The sequence below is a fragment of the Archocentrus centrarchus genome, chromosome 18 (assembly GCF_007364275.1).
Source record: "Archocentrus centrarchus isolate MPI-CPG fArcCen1 chromosome 18, fArcCen1, whole genome shotgun sequence".
NCBI classification, from domain to species: domain Eukaryota; kingdom Metazoa; phylum Chordata; class Actinopteri; order Cichliformes; family Cichlidae; genus Archocentrus; species Archocentrus centrarchus.
The window spans coordinates 15,908,025-15,927,431 of NC_044363.1; the positions used below are offsets into that span (position 1 = coordinate 15,908,025).

A 19,407-nucleotide genomic window follows, 5' to 3' on the forward strand; every position below is an offset into this window, starting at 1 on the left:
ATCTAGCAGAGGAAAAAGCATTAAATTGGGAGCTTCTCACAAACGACTCCGTAGCCACGGGCGGTATCGCGAGATTGACGTCAGTACAGTCGTTTGATGACGGTGGCGGGAAAAACGGCGGTGGCGGGAACTGCAACGTGGTCAACATGAGACAGGGGGCGCTGCTGTGCAGATAATGTGGAAATGCGCCACAAAATACTAACAAAAATATAAAATAAGATAAAGAGTGAAATTATTTTTTTCTATTATTTCGGGGTTGAAAACACAATGAGGAATTACGGTACCGTTTATTGTTTAATTTTTTAAAAATAAAATCTGATATGTGAAGGCTCGGAGGGGGAGGGAGAAAAAAAAAAATCAGACTCCGGAGGCCACAAACGGGGGGGGCGGGGGTTACTGAGGACTTAATTATATCAGAGTGGTGTGTTCGTGGTCTTGTGTGGGAGAAACTCCCAATTTTAATAATTTTGTGACTTTTAAAGCACGTTATCAGGTTATCCCGCCGGTGTGTTTTTACATGCCTCCTCACCGCAGAGGGCCTGTGTTGTGTTAACTGTGAGAGAACCAGTAGCGGCGGCGGCAGCAGCATCTCGTGGTGGTATTTGGAGCCCAGCAGGCGTGGAAAGAAAGTGCGTTGTTGTTAGTTGACACTGCTCATCATCACCACCACCACCACCACCAACAACAACCATCATCATCATCCTCCTCCTCATCCGGCCTGCTGAGAAGCCGGGAGCTGGAGTTTGAAACGGAGCGCTCGCCATGGCGGTAAACCTGGACAAGGACGCATACTACCGCCGGATCAAGAGATTATATAGCAACTGGAAGGTAAAGGGGGGGAAAAGAGAGGTGGGGGAGGGAGGTGAAGTGAAGTGAAGTGCGTGTCCGCTCTGGTGAAGTTTAGTAGAGAAAAGTGGAGCTGGTGGTGGATGCTCGGCGTTAAGTTAGCCGCGTTTTTCCCCGCATGAGCGAGTGAACTGGTCGGGGTGAACGGTGATGTTACCCCCCCCCGCCTGCCTGCTCGTATCCAGCGCGAACAGGGGCCGCCACCTGCTCTATTTTACCACTTTTAATTTCCACATAAACCCGACGTTTACAACTCATTTTTTGTTTGTGTTGCACCAAGCAGGCTTGCTGCCTTCATGCTAAAATCACCCCATTCACTACGCTAGCTAGCGCGCTAGCGTGTTAACTTTACTCACAAGCTAACTTTACTAGCCGAGCGGCTAACTGTGGAATAAATCAGCGCCTTCTAAGTTCACATCTAAAACCGAGATAAAGCCGTGCCATGAGCGTTGTTAGTTTCTTAGGTGTGCCTGACAGGTGGCTAGCTGCTCACTTGTTTACATTTACTGTCACTTCGCACTTCGCTGCATGCTAATATTAGCTGGCTAGTTAGCATAAGGTTAACGCCAGCATCCCGGAGACATGTGCAGGATACCTCAAGCTTTTGGAAACCACTTTCTCCTTTGTTTGAGGGGTCCTGCGCGAGTTATTGAAATCTTAAGCGTACTTTTTTTTTGGTGGCTGAGATAAAAAAATTTAAAGTTGCAGCCTCGTGTTGCTGACTTTTCAGCTCATGTTAGACTCCGTGTCACGCTCACTTCTTAATCGTTTCATGTCCATCATAACTGCAATTTAAGCCTCTAAAGTACCTTAATATAATATAGCCGGATATCCTGAAGCATAAAGCTGGCTTAACTTTGAGTTCTGTGTGTGCCACAAGTTCCCCCAAAGAACAACTGCAGATGAAGTAGGACCACCTCACTCTGGACGTCTTTATATGCTCTTTATTATCTCATGCATGACATCAAACTGTGTGTGTGTTTGCCTTCTTTCCAGAAAGGAGAAGATGAATTTGGCAAAGTCGACGCCATCGTGGTCTCTGTGGGAGTTGATGAGGAGATTGTGTACGCCAAATCCACGGCAATACAGGTGAGTGTGCAGAGCAGCAGCAGTGGGTCAGCGGATGGCAAGAGTGCACCTTAATGGGGGTTTTCCTGCCTCTTAACGGGCATTTTAGGAGATGACTTCACCCTTAATTGCAAGTGGTCAGTGCGCAGTGATGGCAGTCTGAGCTACTTAAATGAGAGAAATCTGTGGGTCTTTCTGTTATTTCCCACCATTTTATTTGCAAAAATGTCTTCTAGCTTTGAGTCCATGAAGCCCAATTTAACAAAATTGGTTTATTTTGGTTCTGGTTAAAGTCTCTCTCTTACTTTTGCAGTTGCCAAAAGTTCTAATTTGTAAAATTTTCCCCAGTTACCTAATCTTGTTTTTCACATGTTACCACTACAGTATCAGATCTGAGGAGTTTACAGAAACTGCGCAGACTCGTTTGTCCTTTTTCTTTGAGTTGCACTCTGGCTGCAGTTAATGAGAGTTACGTCTGCATGTTACAGGAGACACCTGCTGAGTTATGTTATGTTCAAAGGTTTCTCTGCTTGTTACAGCAGTTAAGATGGAGGTTTGGCCTCACACAGAAATAATTTTATATAAGCTATGGGGCAAACACATTGCAGCATGCTGCATCCTGTGTCTATTCTCCAGACAAGCAACCACAGTTTGCATTTGCACCATCAAGAAGCAGCTCATCTGTCCTTGAGGCCCTTTGTAGTGTCAAAACAAGCTTTGCCAAAGAGAAAATGGGTTATTTAACCCCCAAAGGCTTCATCAGACCTCCACATTAACAGTCAAACACCAGTGTTAAACTCGAAAAAGCCCTCAAACTTCTCAAATCACTGCCCGTTTTAAATTTTTTGCTTGTTTTCCTCAGACGTGGCTGTTTGGCTACGAACTGACGGACACCATCATGGTGTTCTGTGACACCAAAATCATCTTCCTCGCCAGCAAGAAGAAGGTGGATTTCCTCAAACAGGTGGCTATAACTAAAGGCAACGAGAACGCCAACGGTGTCCCGCCCATCACCCTGCTCACCAGAGAAAAGGTAACACATAAAGACATCTTCGTATGCACACCTGGAAGGGAACAGTGTGTGATTTGTAATTAAAAGTTAGGTTTGTCCAAAAAGAGGAATCTGGTTTGTAACCACAACCTTGAAAAAAATGTAACGTTTCCACTCCTCCACACTCTTTCCACGGTCTTTTTTTTTTTCTTTTGTGGTAAAAATCTGTTCAAATGTTGCTAAATCCACTAATAGTAGGTTTCAGGTGGGTGCATTAAGCTTTGTAGCCACTTAGATAACAGTAAGTGACTTCGAAGTTGAAGATGGAGCCGTTCAGTGCTCTTCTTCAGTGAGAGGATTACATCCAATTTTGTTGCACATTCGTTGTAGGTTTCCCACAAACTTCACCGTCATCTTCTTGGATTCGAAGCAGGTGGAGGAGTTGTTGTGAGTGCCTTTTGCAGAGCAAAATAAAGACTAGAAGGTGGAGTCTCCGGAGAGACGGCTCATCATTTTATTTTTTCATAAAGTGCCTTAGTTATTCTGAAACTGTTTTATGCACATGCCTGCTGCTTCCACAAAAGAAATAGAATTAATTTCAGGCTCGAGCTAGAAAGTTACCAGATGCACCAAATACAGCCAGCACAGAGGTGTGTGATAGTGGTGTGGAGAGAAGGATGACTCAGCAGCAGCAGCTAACATGTGGGGAATGGAGAGGCCACCCACATCCCCATGTTGGTGAAGTAAGGCTTGGGAGTGGGGGCATTGGTGTCGAAGCAGTGTGACGTAAAAGTTGGTAGACAATTTTGCTATGCTAACGTACCTGCCGCGGTATGCTAGTGTTAGTTCCTTGTTCCGCTGTGTAAATTGTTTTTGCCCACGTGTCATGTCCCTGCGCCTCACAGTGCTTTAAACTAATGAACAGAGCCAAATGTGTTTAATGTTCAACAAAAACCAGTGTTTTTGTGTTTCCTCACTGGTAGTCAACACAAGCTTTGTGTGCACGGTTTTAAATTAAACTTGAGGAACCTCGTAAACAACCTTGGAGAATCTCAGTCACAATTTGCTATTTGTGTGTCACCTGTGTTTCAGAACGAGAGCAACAAGGCCAACTTTGACAAGATGATCGAGGCGATCAGGGGCAGCAAAGAGGGCAAGACGGTGGGTGTGTTCAGCAAAGACAAGTTCCCAGGAGAGTACATGAAGAGCTGGAATGACACGCTTAGTGCTGAGGGACTGGAGAAGGTGAGGCGCAGTCCCAACATGTCAGCTAAGTCTGTTTTTTTTGTGTTCCCATTTCAGTTGTGATCAGCTGCTTTGTGCTCCCCCCGCAGGTGGACATCAGCGCTGTGGTCGCCTACACGATGGCAGTCAAGGAGGACGGGGAGCTGGGCCTGATGAAGAAGGCGGCAGCCATAACCAGTGAGGTTTACTCCAAGTTCTTCAAGGAGCGTGTCATGGAGATCGTTGATGCAGATGAGGTGAGGAGGAGGATGAACAGCAGTGCTGGACTTTGCATCAGCTTGTGTTTTATGCTTCTGAATATCTTGTTTTATGTCAGGAGAAACTTGAGTGTTTTACATGGTTGAGCTAGTGTTTGATTATTCTTCTGCTGCATCTACCACAGAGCATGTAGGTGTAAGAGCCGACAGGTTTAAGGAGCGTTGCTGCAAAGAATCCATTCATGCAGCTGCAATACAAATGTCCAAGGTAGCACAGATTGATTAATGCACAGACACTCTCAGATCAGCACAGGGTTTTCTTGTTCTTCATGATCTGCAGCATGATGTGAATGCAGTTTTTACACTCTTTGTCCTTGAAGGTGTAACGGCTGCTTTCTGCAGCAGAGCAGCTTCCACACATGTTGTAATTTGTATCTTTTGGCCAGTACGATTATAGAAGGTGAAAATCCAGGAGCACCTCTACCAGAATTTGCTCTTCATTCCTGTGTCTTTTGCTCCTCCCAACAGAAAGTGCGTCACAGCAAGCTGGCAGAGTCGGTGGAGAAGGCCATTGAGGAGAAGAAGTACCTGGGCGGTGCGGACCCTTCCACCGTGGAGATGTGTTATCCTCCCATCATCCAGAGCGGAGGGAACTACAGTCTCAAGTTCAGCGTAGTCAGGTGTGTGGAGGTACAGTTGCACTTCGAGTTGGAGTTAGGACGGTCTGCGATTTATGGTCATGTTTAAACAAATTGGTGTTTGGCAGGGCTGACGAGTAATTTTCCAACAATCACGAGGGTTAGGACAAGAGAGGAGGATAAGAGAGAAACAAAAGCTGTAGAGTAATCTGCATCATCCCTGTTCCTTCTCTATACAGTGATAAGAACCACATGCACTTCGGTGCCATCACATGTGCCATGGGGATCCGCTACAAATCGTACTGCTCCAACCTGGTGCGCACCCTCATGGTGGACCCCTCTCAGGAGATGCAGGACAACTACAACTTCCTGCTGCAGGTGGAAGAGGAGCTGCTCAAGGAACTCAAGCACGGTGAGTTCAGCAGCATACTGGCAGCACATACTGGGAGCTTTGGATGCATGTTTAAAAAAAAATTACAACAAAAAAGGGCATGGCGATAGAGAAGTTAGTCTTTGCTCTGTGTTCTGTAATCTTCAATATTTATGTACACACTGGGTTTCTAACATTAAAACACTGGGAATAAGGTTTGGGTGCAAATACAGATCACCTGAATAGTTTCTTGATTTTTCTGATTGTAATGAAAAATGCCTGTTTTAGCTTATATTAATTAAAAAAAGAAAAGGGTCAACTTGTCATACACGATAAAGCAAATTGTCAAAACTGACCTGGGAGAATGACTGAAGAGTAATAAGTTGATAGGCTGTTGGAGGAAAAAGGAGAAACGCTGACCATGTGTGAACCTCCTGCGTGTCCTCCACAGGAGTCAAAATCTGTGACGCGTACAACACAGTCATGGAGTACGTGAAGAAAGAGAAGCCAGACCTCGCATCAAAGCTGACCAAAAACCTCGGGTAAATGCCCACAGATGCTGCCTTTTCTCTGACGTACTCAAATTTCAGCACTCTAATCTTTATTTCCCTCTCCGTAGCTTTGCGATGGGGATCGAGTTCAGAGAAGGCTCGCTGGTTTTGAACGCCAAAAATCAGTACAAACTGAAAAAAGGTGACTGTTTTTTTTTTTTTTTTTTTTTTTTTTAGGGTCATGTTAAACTAAGTAAATGAAGCATACAGGTGGTTTTATGTGTCAAAGATGTTTTATAGCACCTAACTGAGACCTCTGCGTGTGTCTCCATCAGGCATGGTGTTCAGCATCAGTTTAGGTTTTTCTGACCTTGTGAATAAAGATGCCAAGAAAGACGAGCAGAAGAAGTATGCCTTGTTTATTGGTGACACAATACAGATCAATGAGGTAAGCAGGCTTTGCAGCTAATGATGCATCCTCTGTTTTTTTCAGTCAGCTGTTGATAAAGTAGCTTGAAGCCAAAGGAGATGTCAGCAAACATCTTTGTCAGACTAGCATTTCACTCCACACCAATATGAGGTTAGCAGCAGGTTGATTGTAGCCAGCATTGGTTGCTTCATCACATCCAAGTCAACTTTGTTGCTGTTATGCTGATGCTGAAACATGACCGCACATGTTTTTACAACCTGAAATCTCTCTTTAACAGGAAGAGGGTGCAACAGTTCTCACGCCGGTTAAGAAAAAGATCAAAAACGTGGGAATCTTCCTGAAGGTACGTGGTCACAGTGCCCACTTGGTGTAAGAATCAGGAGCTGAAGAGGAGCCATTTGACTGTTTAGGTGCAGTTTTGAAAAATTTACTTCTGATGATATACTTCATGGGGAAAAAGTACTGCTCCACACCTCTTGGGTTGCCTGTGGGTCAGGTGGCAGAGTGGGTTCTCATCATTTGGAAGGTTGGTGGATTGATTCCTGACTCCAATTCGTGTGCCGAAGGATCACGGACTCGAGGAGGATCAGTGTTGCTCGACAGACATCCACATTAACGTCAGAGCATGCAGAACTGTTTATATGTGGAGGTTTGACATGAAACTGTTGTGAAGCAGATTTAACTTAAATTTACTATGACTCTCAGAATAATGACAAAATTAATTTAATGCCTCGATGGGAAATTTTGATGATGCCATTCACCTCGACAGTCATCACACCATTGTCCAATAATGCAACCCTAGTGCACGGAGCACCAGAGCCGTCAATGCTCAGCTGCTTCAATAACTGCAAAGATCCAAACCTCCTCTTGTCATTGGCATTAACATCAGCGTCAAACTGTGTACCAGGAGCTTCATCGCATGGCTTTCCATGGCCCAGAACTTTAGTCCATATAGTGTATATTTAAGTTGACAGAATGTATTTGTTGTTTACATTTAATGGTCCTGAGCATTTGCCACAGATTTGGTTGATGTTTGCAGCTGGGGAGAAGGGCCTGGTGAGCATGTCAGTAGGTGCATCCACACTTTCAGTTTAAAAATAATAAATTTGTGATAATAACTGGTGTATTAGCACTCAGCTGCCGCTCTAGTCAGTTTACCTTGTGCATGGACTGCAGCTCCTGAACTGTAGGTTGTAGCTGTAGCCCCCTTTTTGCCATCGCTTGGCTTCGTGGTAGAGACCACATGAAGAGAGGCAGCTCGGGGGGGGGGGCTGTCCAGAGATGGAAAAACAACCCAAAAAATGCTAACATGAGTCTGGGCGGTCTAGTTAAGTCTTTGTGTGTGGGGATTCAGATGTTACCTCTTCTTTTTTTTTTTTTTTTTCCTGCTAATTTATGGCTTGTATATTTTGTTGTCAGCATCTGGCTGCATCTGTTCCCCAGCAGCACCTGTACTGTAGTTGAGAGCCGTTTCAGAGACTTTTCATTCATTAACATGGCTCCAGATGTGTTTTGGCTTCATCTCTGTGTACCGTCACCTTTTTGTTGTTCCATATTTGTAATGTTAGTGTACGTTCTTTGTTTACTAGAGCACCTGTATTGTGAACCTGGCGGCTTTAAAACACAGCAAGGCCACACAGGGAACATTTACTTACCTGTATATGTTGCTTTTTTTTTTTTTTTTTTTTTTTTCCCCTCTTAGAATGATGACGAGGAGGATGAGGAGGAAGAGGGCGATGATGCTGAGGAGCTGCTGGGGAAGGGCGCTCGGAGTGCCGCTCTGCTCGCAGACAGAACCAGAGTAAGTGCGGACGTCTGCGTTGCTGAATACGTGACTGGTGTTTTTGTGATTTTTGCTGCCTTGACAGAGTGTTGATAACTAAGAGTGTGAATGTCTTTGTACTCTATCAGCTACTTGGGAAGGTAAGTATTCATTGTTTCTTCCTAAAATCTCATCAGCTGAACTGGTTTAGTCTCAATAATTCCTTTGCTGATGGGAATGAAGTTGTCATTTTTATTTGAGTGACACTTTTGTTTTTGTTTTTCCCCATCCAAAGCTTTAACACATCTGTTCTCTGCATGTATGTTGTTTTTCCACCTTTTTTTTTTTTTTTAAATATATATTTAGTTTTTTGTTTTAAAAAAGTGTCCTTGTTGTCTCCATGTGGTCACTCAGTTGTTTTTTTTTTTTGTTTGTTTGTTTTGTCAAACTTAGAACGAGATGACGGCAGAGGAGAAGAGGCGGGCTCACCAGAAGGAGTTGGCCAATAATTTGAATGAAGAAGCTCGGCGCCGTCTGACGGAGCAGAAAGGAGAACAGCAGATTCAGAAGTGAGTCTTGTTACTGTTGGTTTTAAAGGTACTCTCCCCTTACAGAATGAGCTAATGCTAAAGCCAGAGTGCAAAGAAACAAACTGACTTCATGCCAAAAACATCATGATTGTGTTAAAGAGAGATCAACTTCAGCTAAAGTAGAGTGGGGCTCCAAAGTCCTCGCCACAGGTGGTGTAAAAGGTGGATGTAGCTTGTGGGCCTGAAAAGTGAAAGCAGTCAGGAAGTGCTTTAAACCTGCAGTGTTTTTAAAGGCCACCAGGGGGTCCATAGCTGTGGTTACAAAAAGACTAATGGTCATATTGAGGTTCTGCAGACACATGACCACTAACCACATGATGTTAACTTGTCAACCGTTTTGGTTGTGTGACAATCACGATAACGGTGTAGGATCAAGCGAATAAGGCTGCAGTCACACAGGAGCAGAGACCGGGTCAGTCTGCTCGCGATTGCTTTTGGCATTGCTGCACTCACCCGTAGTCTGTATGGAAGCGACAGATTCTCTGAGCTGTAGTGAAACTGAAAAAGTGCGACACAAACAGGAAACGGGCACCATTTGCCTTTTGAAGCATTGTTGGTCTCTGTTTTTGTATAAGACGTGTGACATAAAGTACTTTCAGTGATGCACGGCGGTCTGTATGTCTGCTGTTTTTGGTCGATGCCAGCTTCAGCACAGTGTGAGCAAAAAGGCGATGACTCCAGTTCAGCAGCAGGTGGTGTAACAACTGTTAAAACACCAAACAAGAACCTTTTAATAAGTGCCTGCTTTTCTTTTTTTCCTTTAAATAAAGCCTGAGACAGAAGCTGGCAGCAGAGCTGTAAATTCTCATATTTAATTAAGTTTCTCATCATTAAGTGACTCCACTCTGTTTCCTCTCAGGGCCAGAAAATCTAACGTCTCCTATAAGAATGTGTCTCAGATGCCCAGAGAAAAGGACATCAGGGACATGAAGATCTTCATTGACAAGAAGTACGAGACGGTCATCATGCCCGTCTTCGGCATCGCCACGCCATTTCACATCGCCACCATCAAGGTACTCTGAGGTTCTGCGGGGTTTTTTCCTTTGGCTCAGAACGAGTCTTTTGGGGGGGGGGGGGGGGACTGCTTTAACAACAATCCAGACAAAATCACACACAGAGACTTTGTTACCTTACTTAAAAAGGCTACGCAGTGTGTTATTGACCATTTTATAAACAAAATGTTTTAACGTTTGAGTAAGTAAACCCTACTTCAGAAAATAGTTCAAATATTTATCGCGTACCTGATGATTTTCAGTTGTTTAGGGTTTATTTTTTTCTGTATGTGTCAGTTTTGGTCTTAATTACTTACTTTTTTTTTTTTTTGTTCAAATGTGTTTTCTGTCTAGAACATCAGCATGTCTGTAGAGGGCGACTACACCTACCTGAGGATCAACTTCTATGTCCCCGGCAGCTCTCTGGGACGACAGGAGGGAAATATCTTCCCAAACCCCGAAGCCACATTCGTCAAAGAAATGTGAGTACTTCCAGGTCGTTCTAGTGGCATGTGTGTAGATTTCTCTGCACACATTTTTTGCAGGTCACTAGAAATCTGTCATGCTGCAGTATTTGAAGGAAATCTGACATCGCAGGACTAAAATCCGCTGTCGTTCCAACGGCCCAGTTTAAAATGAACTTCTTTGATCTTGAATGTATACACCTTCTCAAGCTCCCATTTTCTTTCTCCTTCCCCCTCAGCACGTACCGGGCGTCCAACCTGAAGGCTCCCGGTGACACGTCGGTGCCCTCCACCAACCTGCAGAACGCCTTCCGCATCATCAAGGAGGTACAGAAGCGCTACAAAACGCGAGAGGCCGAAGAGAAGGAGAAGGAGGGCATTGTCAAGCAAGACTCGCTGGTGATCAACCTCAACCGCAGCAACCCCAAACTCAAGGACCTCTACATCAGACCCAATATTGCACAGAAGAGGATGCAGGGATCACTGGAGGCTCATACTAATGGTGAGGAGACCAGCTTAATGGGAAGGCTGGGAAATGAGTGTGCCTAAGCCTCAGAAGTGTGTGTGTGTGTGTGTGTGTGTTTTTTTTGGTGAAATCTCCTTCTTCTTCACCACACAGGGTTTCGTTTCACGTCAGTCCGCGGTGACAAAGTGGACATTCTTTACAACAACATCAAACACGCCATCTTCCAGCCGTGTGACGGCGAGATGATCATCGTACTGCACTTCCACCTCAAGGTACGCTTATTTAAAAATAAATGCTTAAAATGTTTGCCATTTTAGACCTTAAAGTCTTAAATAGGATTTGCACAATACTTAAAAAAGTTAAGGGAACACTCATGTCGTCTGGTGTTTGTCTCTCCAGTGCATCTGCTGACACTTTGATTTGCACCAAAGCAGCTGAATTGGATTCATAATGGTTTCTGCTTCCTGACCGGACAGATTGATGTCACTGAAGTTTGATGACTGAGTGTTCCTTTAATTTTTAGCTCCGCTGCCCGAAGAAAAAGTCAAATTATTGTCTAAGTTCCAAAAAGTGTGGAACAGACGCTGCTGCGTGGTGCTTCATATTGACTGTAAAAATAAGCATGTTATTGATCTATAACTCTTAGGGTTACTCACCTTCTGGCTGTCTTCCCTGATGGCCAAACTATTCCTTTAGTCTAAAAATGGCCTGAAAATTGGGAGTAATTTGAACAGCATTCGCACTGTTTCATGATGTTTTCCTGCAGAATGCCATCATGTTTGGTAAGAGACGCCACACAGACGTCCAGTTCTACACAGAGGTGGGCGAGATCACTACAGACTTGGGCAAACACCAACACATGCACGACCGAGACGACTTGTACGCCGAGCAGATGGAGCGGGAGATGAGGCACAAGCTGAAATCGGCCTTCAAGAACTTCATTGAGAAGGTGGAGACGCTGACTAAAGAGGAGCTGGAGTTCGAGGTGCCCTTCAGAGACCTGGGGTGAGTAAATCGGATCGTCTGGAACAGATGTGTATGTGCAAGGAGAATGAAGACTCCCCTGTGAGTGTGTGACCGGGCCGTCTTTGTTTACAGGTTCCAAGGCGCCCCCTACAGGAGTACCTGCCTGCTGCAACCCACGTCCAGTTCTCTTGTGAATGTGACTGAATGGGTGAGTGAGCACCTGACACTGAGCTGGAGAAAGTTATAGGCTTTTTTAGGGCCCGAGCACGAACTGTGCGAAGGCCCTATTGTAATTGCTTCGTTTATTATAATTTTTTTTTTTTTTTTTTTTTTTTTTTTTTTTTTTTTTATTATTATTCAGGCAAATGAATTGGCTTTTTGGGGGCTTTATCATATTCAAAAACTCATGAAACTTTGCACATGCGTCACACCTGGTGAAAATTTAAGTATTTTAATGGGCTCGGGCAAGGGCGCGCCCAAATGGCTCGCTAGCGCCCCCTAAACTGGAGCCCCACCGCTGTGTTTCACGTACATGTATGAAACTTCATACACATGTATATCATGTCCAGGCGCACAAAACATCCTCTTGGAGCCATGCCCTAAACCCAACAGGAAGTCCGCCATTTTGAATTAATTATGCAAATTTGGCGATTTGCAGCCCTCACACTTTTTCTAATAACTCAGAGGTTTTAGAACTGTTATCATCTTCATATTTGGTTTGTCTAACCTACACCCCCAGGGGAATCTAAATCTCGAAAATGGTGAGTTTTTGCCAAGGGGGAGGGGTCCTTATGCCCCTTTGAACTTTGATCATTCGCCATGAAATTTTGATTGCCTCTCATTCATACCTACATGATCCAATGTGCATCAAACTTCTCCAGTAGGATGAGGGTGCCCCCCTGAACACATACATATGACAATATTTAATATCAGTCGCAGCGCCACCTAGTGGGAACAGGAAATGTCATATTTTACACTTGGAGGTCCAGCTCCAAGGTGGTTTAGCAGAACCATCTCAAATTTCACCTGGAAAGCCTTAAGAACTTGGACTTACTGTGTTTTCAAAACTGTGACTTTTTGACAAAAGGGCGTGACCCTTATGGGATGGCAACGTTTGATGATTCGCCATGAACACAAAAATGGCTGTAACTCAAAGCCAACTTGCCCAATCTGGCTCAAACTTCAGTGGTGTGATAAGCATGCTGCCCTGAACACACTCATATGCATAAAGTCCATAAACGGCAGAGCGCCGCCTAGTGGCAGCTCGGAATATCTTAAAATAGCAAGTTTTTTGAGTAGCCCCGGAGCTACGTTTTATCTACATGTATGAAAATGTACAGGCTCATGTAGCATACTAAGACGTACAAAAAAGTCTCTTGGACCCATACCCCAAACCCTACAGGAAGTCGGCCATCTTCAATTGAAGGTGTCAATTTTTGCGATTTCCACGCCTGCTACTTGAACGAACTTGTCCTAGGGCATTTCACCCACTGACACCAAATTGGCTCCAGATCATCTACACAAGTAGCCCATCAAAAGATATTCATGGTTTTGTAGAATATTGAACGGTGTTGCCGTAGCAACCCTCTAAATGTGGGATTTTACTCATATACCACAGTGCACCAAATTGTTACATCTCTGACATACATTGTCCGATCTGCCTCAAACTTCACAGGCTTAATGGGAGGGTAAGGGAGACTGGACACACCCATCTATCAGCTTTGTTTCACACTCATAACGCCACCTAGTGGTGACATGAAATCAGTAGAATACTGATAACCATTATCCTATGATCATTATAATTTCATTGATGGCTGCGGGCATTACATAGAGCATTGTGATACTTTCATTAGTGGGCACTCACCGACGCCACCTAGTGGAAGCGGGAGACGAACGACGGGAGGTACAGCTAGCCTGCTGAGCTGTCAGCAGCCGGGTGAGCCCACTACTCTCTCGTCTGCGAGAAACTCAGAGCGCGGCTCGGCTGGAGCGTGCCACGGGTCGACGCGCGGCTTGGCTGGAGCGCGCCACGGGTCGACGCGCGCCGGGTGCGAGGGCCCGCTCATCGCCGCTTGCGGCTTTAATTTTGTTTTGTTTTTTTTTTTTGTTTTTTTCCTCTGTCTAATTTAATGTGTGTAGTCACCTGTAGAGTAAAAGCTGTTTATGAAAAATCTTTTTGTGCGTCTGCAGCCGCCATTTGTGGTGACTCTGGACGAGGTGGAGTTGGTCCATTTCGAGCGTGTGCAGTTCCACCTGAAGAACTTCGACGTGGTCATCGTTTACAAGGACTACAACAAGAAGGTCACTATGATCAACGCGGTACCCGTGAACTCCCTCGACCCCATCAAAGAGTGGCTCAAGTAAGGTCATCGAGGGGCCAGCAGTTTCAAACGTATCTTTCTTTAGATGTCTGATTTTAACATGCGCTCAGAAGGATTATCATTAAAATGCTTTTCCCCCCTTTTTAGCTCTTGTGACATCAAGTACACAGAGGGAGTCCAGTCTCTGAACTGGACCAAGATCATGAAGACCATTGTTGATGACCCAGAAGGATTCTTTGAACAAGGAGGCTGGTCTTTCTTGGATCCAGAGAGCGAGGTGAGCTTTTCCCAGTTTTTTTTTTTTTTTTTTTTATTTAATAATGTTCACATTTTTTCTCATGAACTCTATTTCAATCATAACATGATGCAAAGGATAAATTGACAGATTACTGAGGTTATATTACCTTTGTAATCACATCCCTCTGTCTGTACTGTTTTGCCTCAGGGAAGCGGCGCAGAGGAAGATTCAGAGTCAGAAATGGAGGATGAGACGTTCAACCCATCTGCAGATGAAGAGGAAGAAGAGGAGGAAGACAGTGATGAGGATTACAGCTCAGAGACAGAGGACTCTGGTATGATTTTAGATGGAAAATTTTGAACCTCAGATGTAAAGATGAAGTTCTTTTTTCTATTCTTACATTTTTGTGGCTAAAATGACTTGTACACACTGATTACATCTGATTTTTATTGTTTTGTGCTGTGGTGCAGACTACAGTGCGTCTCTGGGCAGTGAGGAGGAGAGCGGGAAAGACTGGGATGAGCTGGAGGAGGAAGCCAGGAAAGGTTTGTATTTGCTAAATTTGACTTGTCGAAATTTCCAATTAAAGTGTTCAGGCTCTGACGTGTGCACGCCCTCAAAATAATACTCTCCAAATGCAGCTATGTCTGGTATCAGCCACTAGAGGGTGCCAAATGACCTCAAACTTTACAGCTCTCATCTAAAAACAAACTTTAAATCAGCTTTAATTTGAGATTTACAGCTTTGTACTCTGTTCAGCTACTTGTTAACACATATTTCTCATCAGCCAATCACATGGCAGCAACTCAGTGCATTTAGGCATGTAGACATGGTCAAGATGACCTACTGAAGATCAAACTGAGCATCAGAACAGAGAAGAAAGATCATTTTAAGTGATTCTGCATGTGGCATGGTTGTTGGTGCCACATGAACTGGACTAAGTGTTTCAGAAGCTGCTGATCTGCTGGGATTTTCCCACACAACCATCTCTATGGTTTACAGAGAACGGTCTGAAAAGAGAAAGTATCCAGTGAGCTGCAGGTCTCTGGGTGATGTCGGAAATCAGAGGAGAATGAGCAGACTGCTTCTAGCTGATGGGAAGGCAACAGTGACGTGAATAACCATTCATTACAAACCAGTGTATACAGAAGAGCATCTCTGAAGGCACAATGACCCTCAAAGCAGCCCTTAGTACCAACTGAGCATCATTTAAACTCCACAGCCTACCTGAGTATTGTTGTTGACCATCTCCATCCCTTTATGACCACTGTGTACCCATCTTATGATGGCTGCTTCCAGCAGGACAACACACCATGTCACAGAGCTCAAATTTGTTTCTTGAACATGACAATGAGATCACTGCACTCAAATGGCCTCCACAGTCACCAGATGTCAGTCAAATAAAATGAGCTGGAATTGGTGATTCTCATCATGGAGGTGAAGCTGACAAATCTGCTGTGTGATGCTATCATGTCAAAACGGACCAAAATCTCTGAGGAATGTTTCCAACATGTTGTTGAATCTGTTCCACAAAGAATTAAGACACACCTGAAGGCAAAATGGGGTCCAACCCAGTGCTATCGATATGTACATTAATAATATTGTAATTATTATATGTGTGTGTGTGTGTATGCACATGAGCAGGTATAAAATTATGACCACCTGCCTAATATTGTCTTAGTCCCCCTTTTGCTGCCAAAACAGCCCTGACCCATCGAGGCATGGACTCCACTAGACCCCTGAAGGTGTGCTGTGGTATCTGCACCAAGATGTTAACAATAGATTCTTTAAGTCGTGTAAGTTGTGAGTTGTGGCCTCCATTATTTGGACTTACTTGACCAGCACATCCACAGATGCTCAATTGGATTGAGATCTGTGGAATTTGGAGGCCAAGTCAACACCTCCAACTTGTTTTTGTGCTCCTCAAATCATTCCTGAACCATTTTTGTTTTGTGGCAGGAAGCATTATCCTGCTGAAAGAGACCAACAGGGAATACAGTGTCCATGAAAGAGTGTAAATGGTCTGCAACAATGCTTAGTTACAGTAAGTGGTACGTGTCAAAGTAACATCAGCATTGATGGCAGGATCCAAGGTTTTCCAGTACAACATTGCCCAAAGCATCACACTGCCTCTGCCAGCATAGTGCACCCTGGTGCCAGGTGACACACGCACCCGATCATCCACACGATGTAAAAGAAAACATGATTCATCAGACCAGGCCACCTTCTTCCATTGCTCTGTGGTCCAGTTCTGATGCTCACGTATCCATTGTTAGTCCTTTTGACAGTGGATAGGGGTCAGCATGGTCACCCTGACTGATCTGCAGCTATGGAGCCCCAAACACAACAAACTGTGATGATCTGTGCATTCTGACAGCTTTCTATCAGAACCAGCATGAACTTTTTGAGCTACACTAGTTCGTCAGTTGGATTGGACCACACAGGCCAGCCTTTGCTCCCCATGTGCATCAGTGAGTCTTGGCTACTCATGACCCTGTCGCTGGTTCACCACTGTTCCTTCCTTGGACCACTTTTGAGATCCTGACTACTGCAGAGTGGGAACATCCCACAAGAGCTGCAGTTTTGGAGATGCTCTGACCCAGTCATCTAGCTATCACATTGGCCCTCGTCAAACTCGCTCAAATCCATACAATTGCCCCTTTTCCTGCTTCTAGCTCCCTAACATATCCCACCCACTAACAGGTGCCAGGATGAAGAGATAATCAGTGTTATTCACTTCACCAGGCAGTGGTCAGAATGTTACGCTGGATCAGTTTGTACAAACAAATGAACAAACTTGGTCCAGTGCATTTCTGCGCACTCTGCCGCACTACACATGAAGGGTTTGATCACACCGTACTTCCCTGTAGGAAAACAGCCGTGAGCCAATAAAAAACCTTGCGGACTGATCACAGCAAAAACAAAATTAAAGAGCTCACACACTAAATACTGAGTAAGTATATGAAGTCTGTAGTAAAGGTCAAGTGGCCATTCCTAACATCCTCTCACTCCACCATGATTAGATGTCTCAACACCACAACTGAGTTTTTTTTGTTTGTTTTTTTAAGGAGCAAGCCTTTGTGACATTTGTTTTTTTTTTTTCCTCCCCCCCCACCCCCCCCACCCCCCTCCCAGCTGACAGAGAGAGCCACTACGAGGACGAGGACACCTCCAACAGGAAGAGGAAGGTTCGGTCATCCGCCCCACCGAGCAAGAAGAAGCGACGGTCCTAAATGTCTCGTACATTCATTCATACTGCCAAACCTAGCTGACCCCTCCTCCCACCACGACTGGCTCCTCACACTTCACACAGACACACACACACCTGCGCTCAGACACAGTGTGTACATAGACTTAGACCCCCCCCCCCCCCCCCCCCCCCCTATTTTTGTTGCGTTATCGGTGAAGTGTCATGTTGAGATGGTGAAAGAACCAGCAGGACAGCCACGCTTCACTCATTAGCCTCCCCCCTCCTCCCCCTTTTCATTTCTTGATCATTTCCCACCTCCATTCATCCATCCATCAGGGTTTATTGTGAGTGTGTGAGAGAGAGAGAGAGTGTGGTTTAATGGGTTTTTATTGCAAGCATTGTTTATTTTCTGTTAAAGAGTTTCTTAACTAATGGATAATAAATAAAGAGACTTGACATCTCCTCTGCCAAGTGTTTTATATAAACTGAGAAACCTGATTTTTTTTTTTTTTTTTTTTTTTTTTTTTTTAAACCTCTTGTCTTCCCCTCCTCGCCCACTTTCTGTTTCTCCCTCTTATTATTTTCATGAGTGTCTGTTAAATTGTGGTAATACGATCATTTTTTTTGAGGGAGGGAGGGGGGGAAGAAACATTTCAGATTCTTTTTCCTGTTTTTGGAGTGGGGCTTATAAACTTATCCATAAAGACACAAACAACCCTCGCACTTGTCCTCCTCTTGGCCCCCACTTTTTTTTTTTTTTTTTTTTTTTTTGTTGGTCAATCTGAGTAGATATAATGTTGTACTGTTTAATTCTGAAAATCCTGTTTTTGTTTTTGTAATAAAATTAAAAGGAACTGTAGTTTCCATTTGTCTGTTTTTCTTTCACATGGTTTCAGTTTTGCACGTTAAGTGTTGACTGCATTATAGGAGGCTGGTCACTGGTGTTGTAGAGCATTAACTCTGTGCTGTCATAACATACATTACATTTTTTTCTTTATTCCTTCCAGGCAGCCAGACTTGTCCTTTTTAAAGTGGTCTTGAGCAGCAGTTCTCCAGCTTTCTGAGGGTCTTTCAGAGTTTTTCTTTGGACATTGGCAGCTTTGTCACTTTTCAGACCTGTCCTGGTACCTGACCATTTTTAGAGGAATGTTTTTCTGTTTAAGTCATTTAACACTGACCTATGAATCATTCAAGCATGAAGGTAGTACCTAATTCAAGGGAAGAAGCAGTGTTGTGGCTACATGTAACAGAAATCGCAGTAAAGAACCAACTGTGTCTTTAGCTACTTACTAGCAGCCTGTTACAAAAAAACACATTTGTTCCAATTTCTTTATGTTAATCTGTGAAAAATGCCAAAGATAAGACAGTTTGACAGACATAAAATAGCATTTTTGCACCAACAAGATGATTTCCAAAGAGCTATTTGCTGAAAACTTGGTAAATCAGCATGGTGGGCAGTGTGTCAACAGAAGTGTCAGGCCTAGGCTATCTACAGCAGATGAACAGTTTGTGAAAGTCACGTCCTTAAGAAACAGGAAAAAAAATCCAGCAAAGACCTGACACAGGACCTGAGAGATGAATCTGATCTGTTTACTGCTCACTGAAGCCTCATCAGAAATGGTCTGTGGAAGGTCTGTCAGGAAGCTATTAAGGAAGGGAAACAGGGAGAAAAGGCTGAGGCATGCCAAACTGCACAAAAACTGGACTGAAAATCAATGGCAACAGGTCTGATGGAGTGATGAATCCAAATTTGAACGTTTTTAGTTCAAGCCGTATGTACAGAAAAGGCCAGGAGAGAGGAACAACTGTGTCTACAGAAATCTGCAAAACACAGTAGAGGCTGTCTTCAACACTATTTGACACTATCAGGTGTCTTTGTGTGTGTGTGTGTGTTGTGAAAGAAATACAAATGGGAGGAAAGTCTGCACCACTAATCCCAAGTTGCCATTTCATTTATTTATTCGTAACTTTAAATGCAATATTTCCAACTTCACCTGAAGGCAGCACAGCTTGGTGCTCCCTCTAGTTATTGAAAATCAGTTCAGCTGCAGCTGAAATTTATACAAAGACTGAAGGAAAAAAAATCCCAGTTCAAGTTTATGTTTATTGTTAGAAACAAGAGCAAACATTTTTATCACATTT

The 19,407-nt window shown here is 44.0% G+C and overlaps 1 protein-coding gene across 2 annotated transcripts; it reads left to right on the forward strand.

Moving 5' to 3' along the window:
* Positions 1–396: 396 nt before the first annotated feature.
* supt16h (SPT16 homolog, facilitates chromatin remodeling subunit) lies at positions 397–18,003 on the forward strand. 2 transcript variants are annotated; one of them, XM_030754101.1, is made up of 25 exons: positions 397–828; positions 1,843–1,935; positions 2,777–2,947; positions 3,998–4,150; positions 4,240–4,386; positions 4,876–5,027; positions 5,225–5,397; positions 5,807–5,897; positions 5,975–6,048; positions 6,182–6,294; positions 6,554–6,619; positions 7,979–8,077; positions 8,188–8,199; positions 8,492–8,607; positions 9,488–9,641; positions 9,975–10,102; positions 10,324–10,586; positions 10,704–10,822; positions 11,317–11,555; positions 11,649–11,724; positions 13,707–13,876; positions 13,985–14,114; positions 14,283–14,409; positions 14,546–14,620; positions 17,211–18,003. In XM_030754101.1, the coding sequence occupies exons 1-25, from the start codon at positions 763–765 to the stop codon at positions 17,306–17,308; spliced, it is 3,105 nt and encodes a 1,034-aa protein (XP_030609961.1). In that variant the 5' UTR covers positions 397–762; the 3' UTR covers positions 17,309–18,003. The 2 variants fall into 2 exon arrangements, with proteins under 2 accessions (XP_030609961.1, XP_030609962.1); XM_030754102.1 differs by lacking the exon at positions 8,188–8,199.
* Positions 18,004–19,407: the final 1,404 nt, after the last annotated feature.

Coding starts and splice junctions, on each gene's coding strand:
- supt16h (XM_030754101.1), top strand. CDS start 763: ATGGCGGTAAACCTGGACAAGGACGCATACTACCGCCGGATCAAGAGA. Junction 5,398..5,806: donor GCTCAAGGAACTCAAGCACG/GTGAGTTCAGCA, acceptor TGTCCTCCACAG/GAGTCAAAATCTGTGACGCG. Junction 10,587..10,703: donor ACTGGAGGCTCATACTAATG/GTGAGGAGACCA, acceptor TTCACCACACAG/GGTTTCGTTTCACGTCAGTC.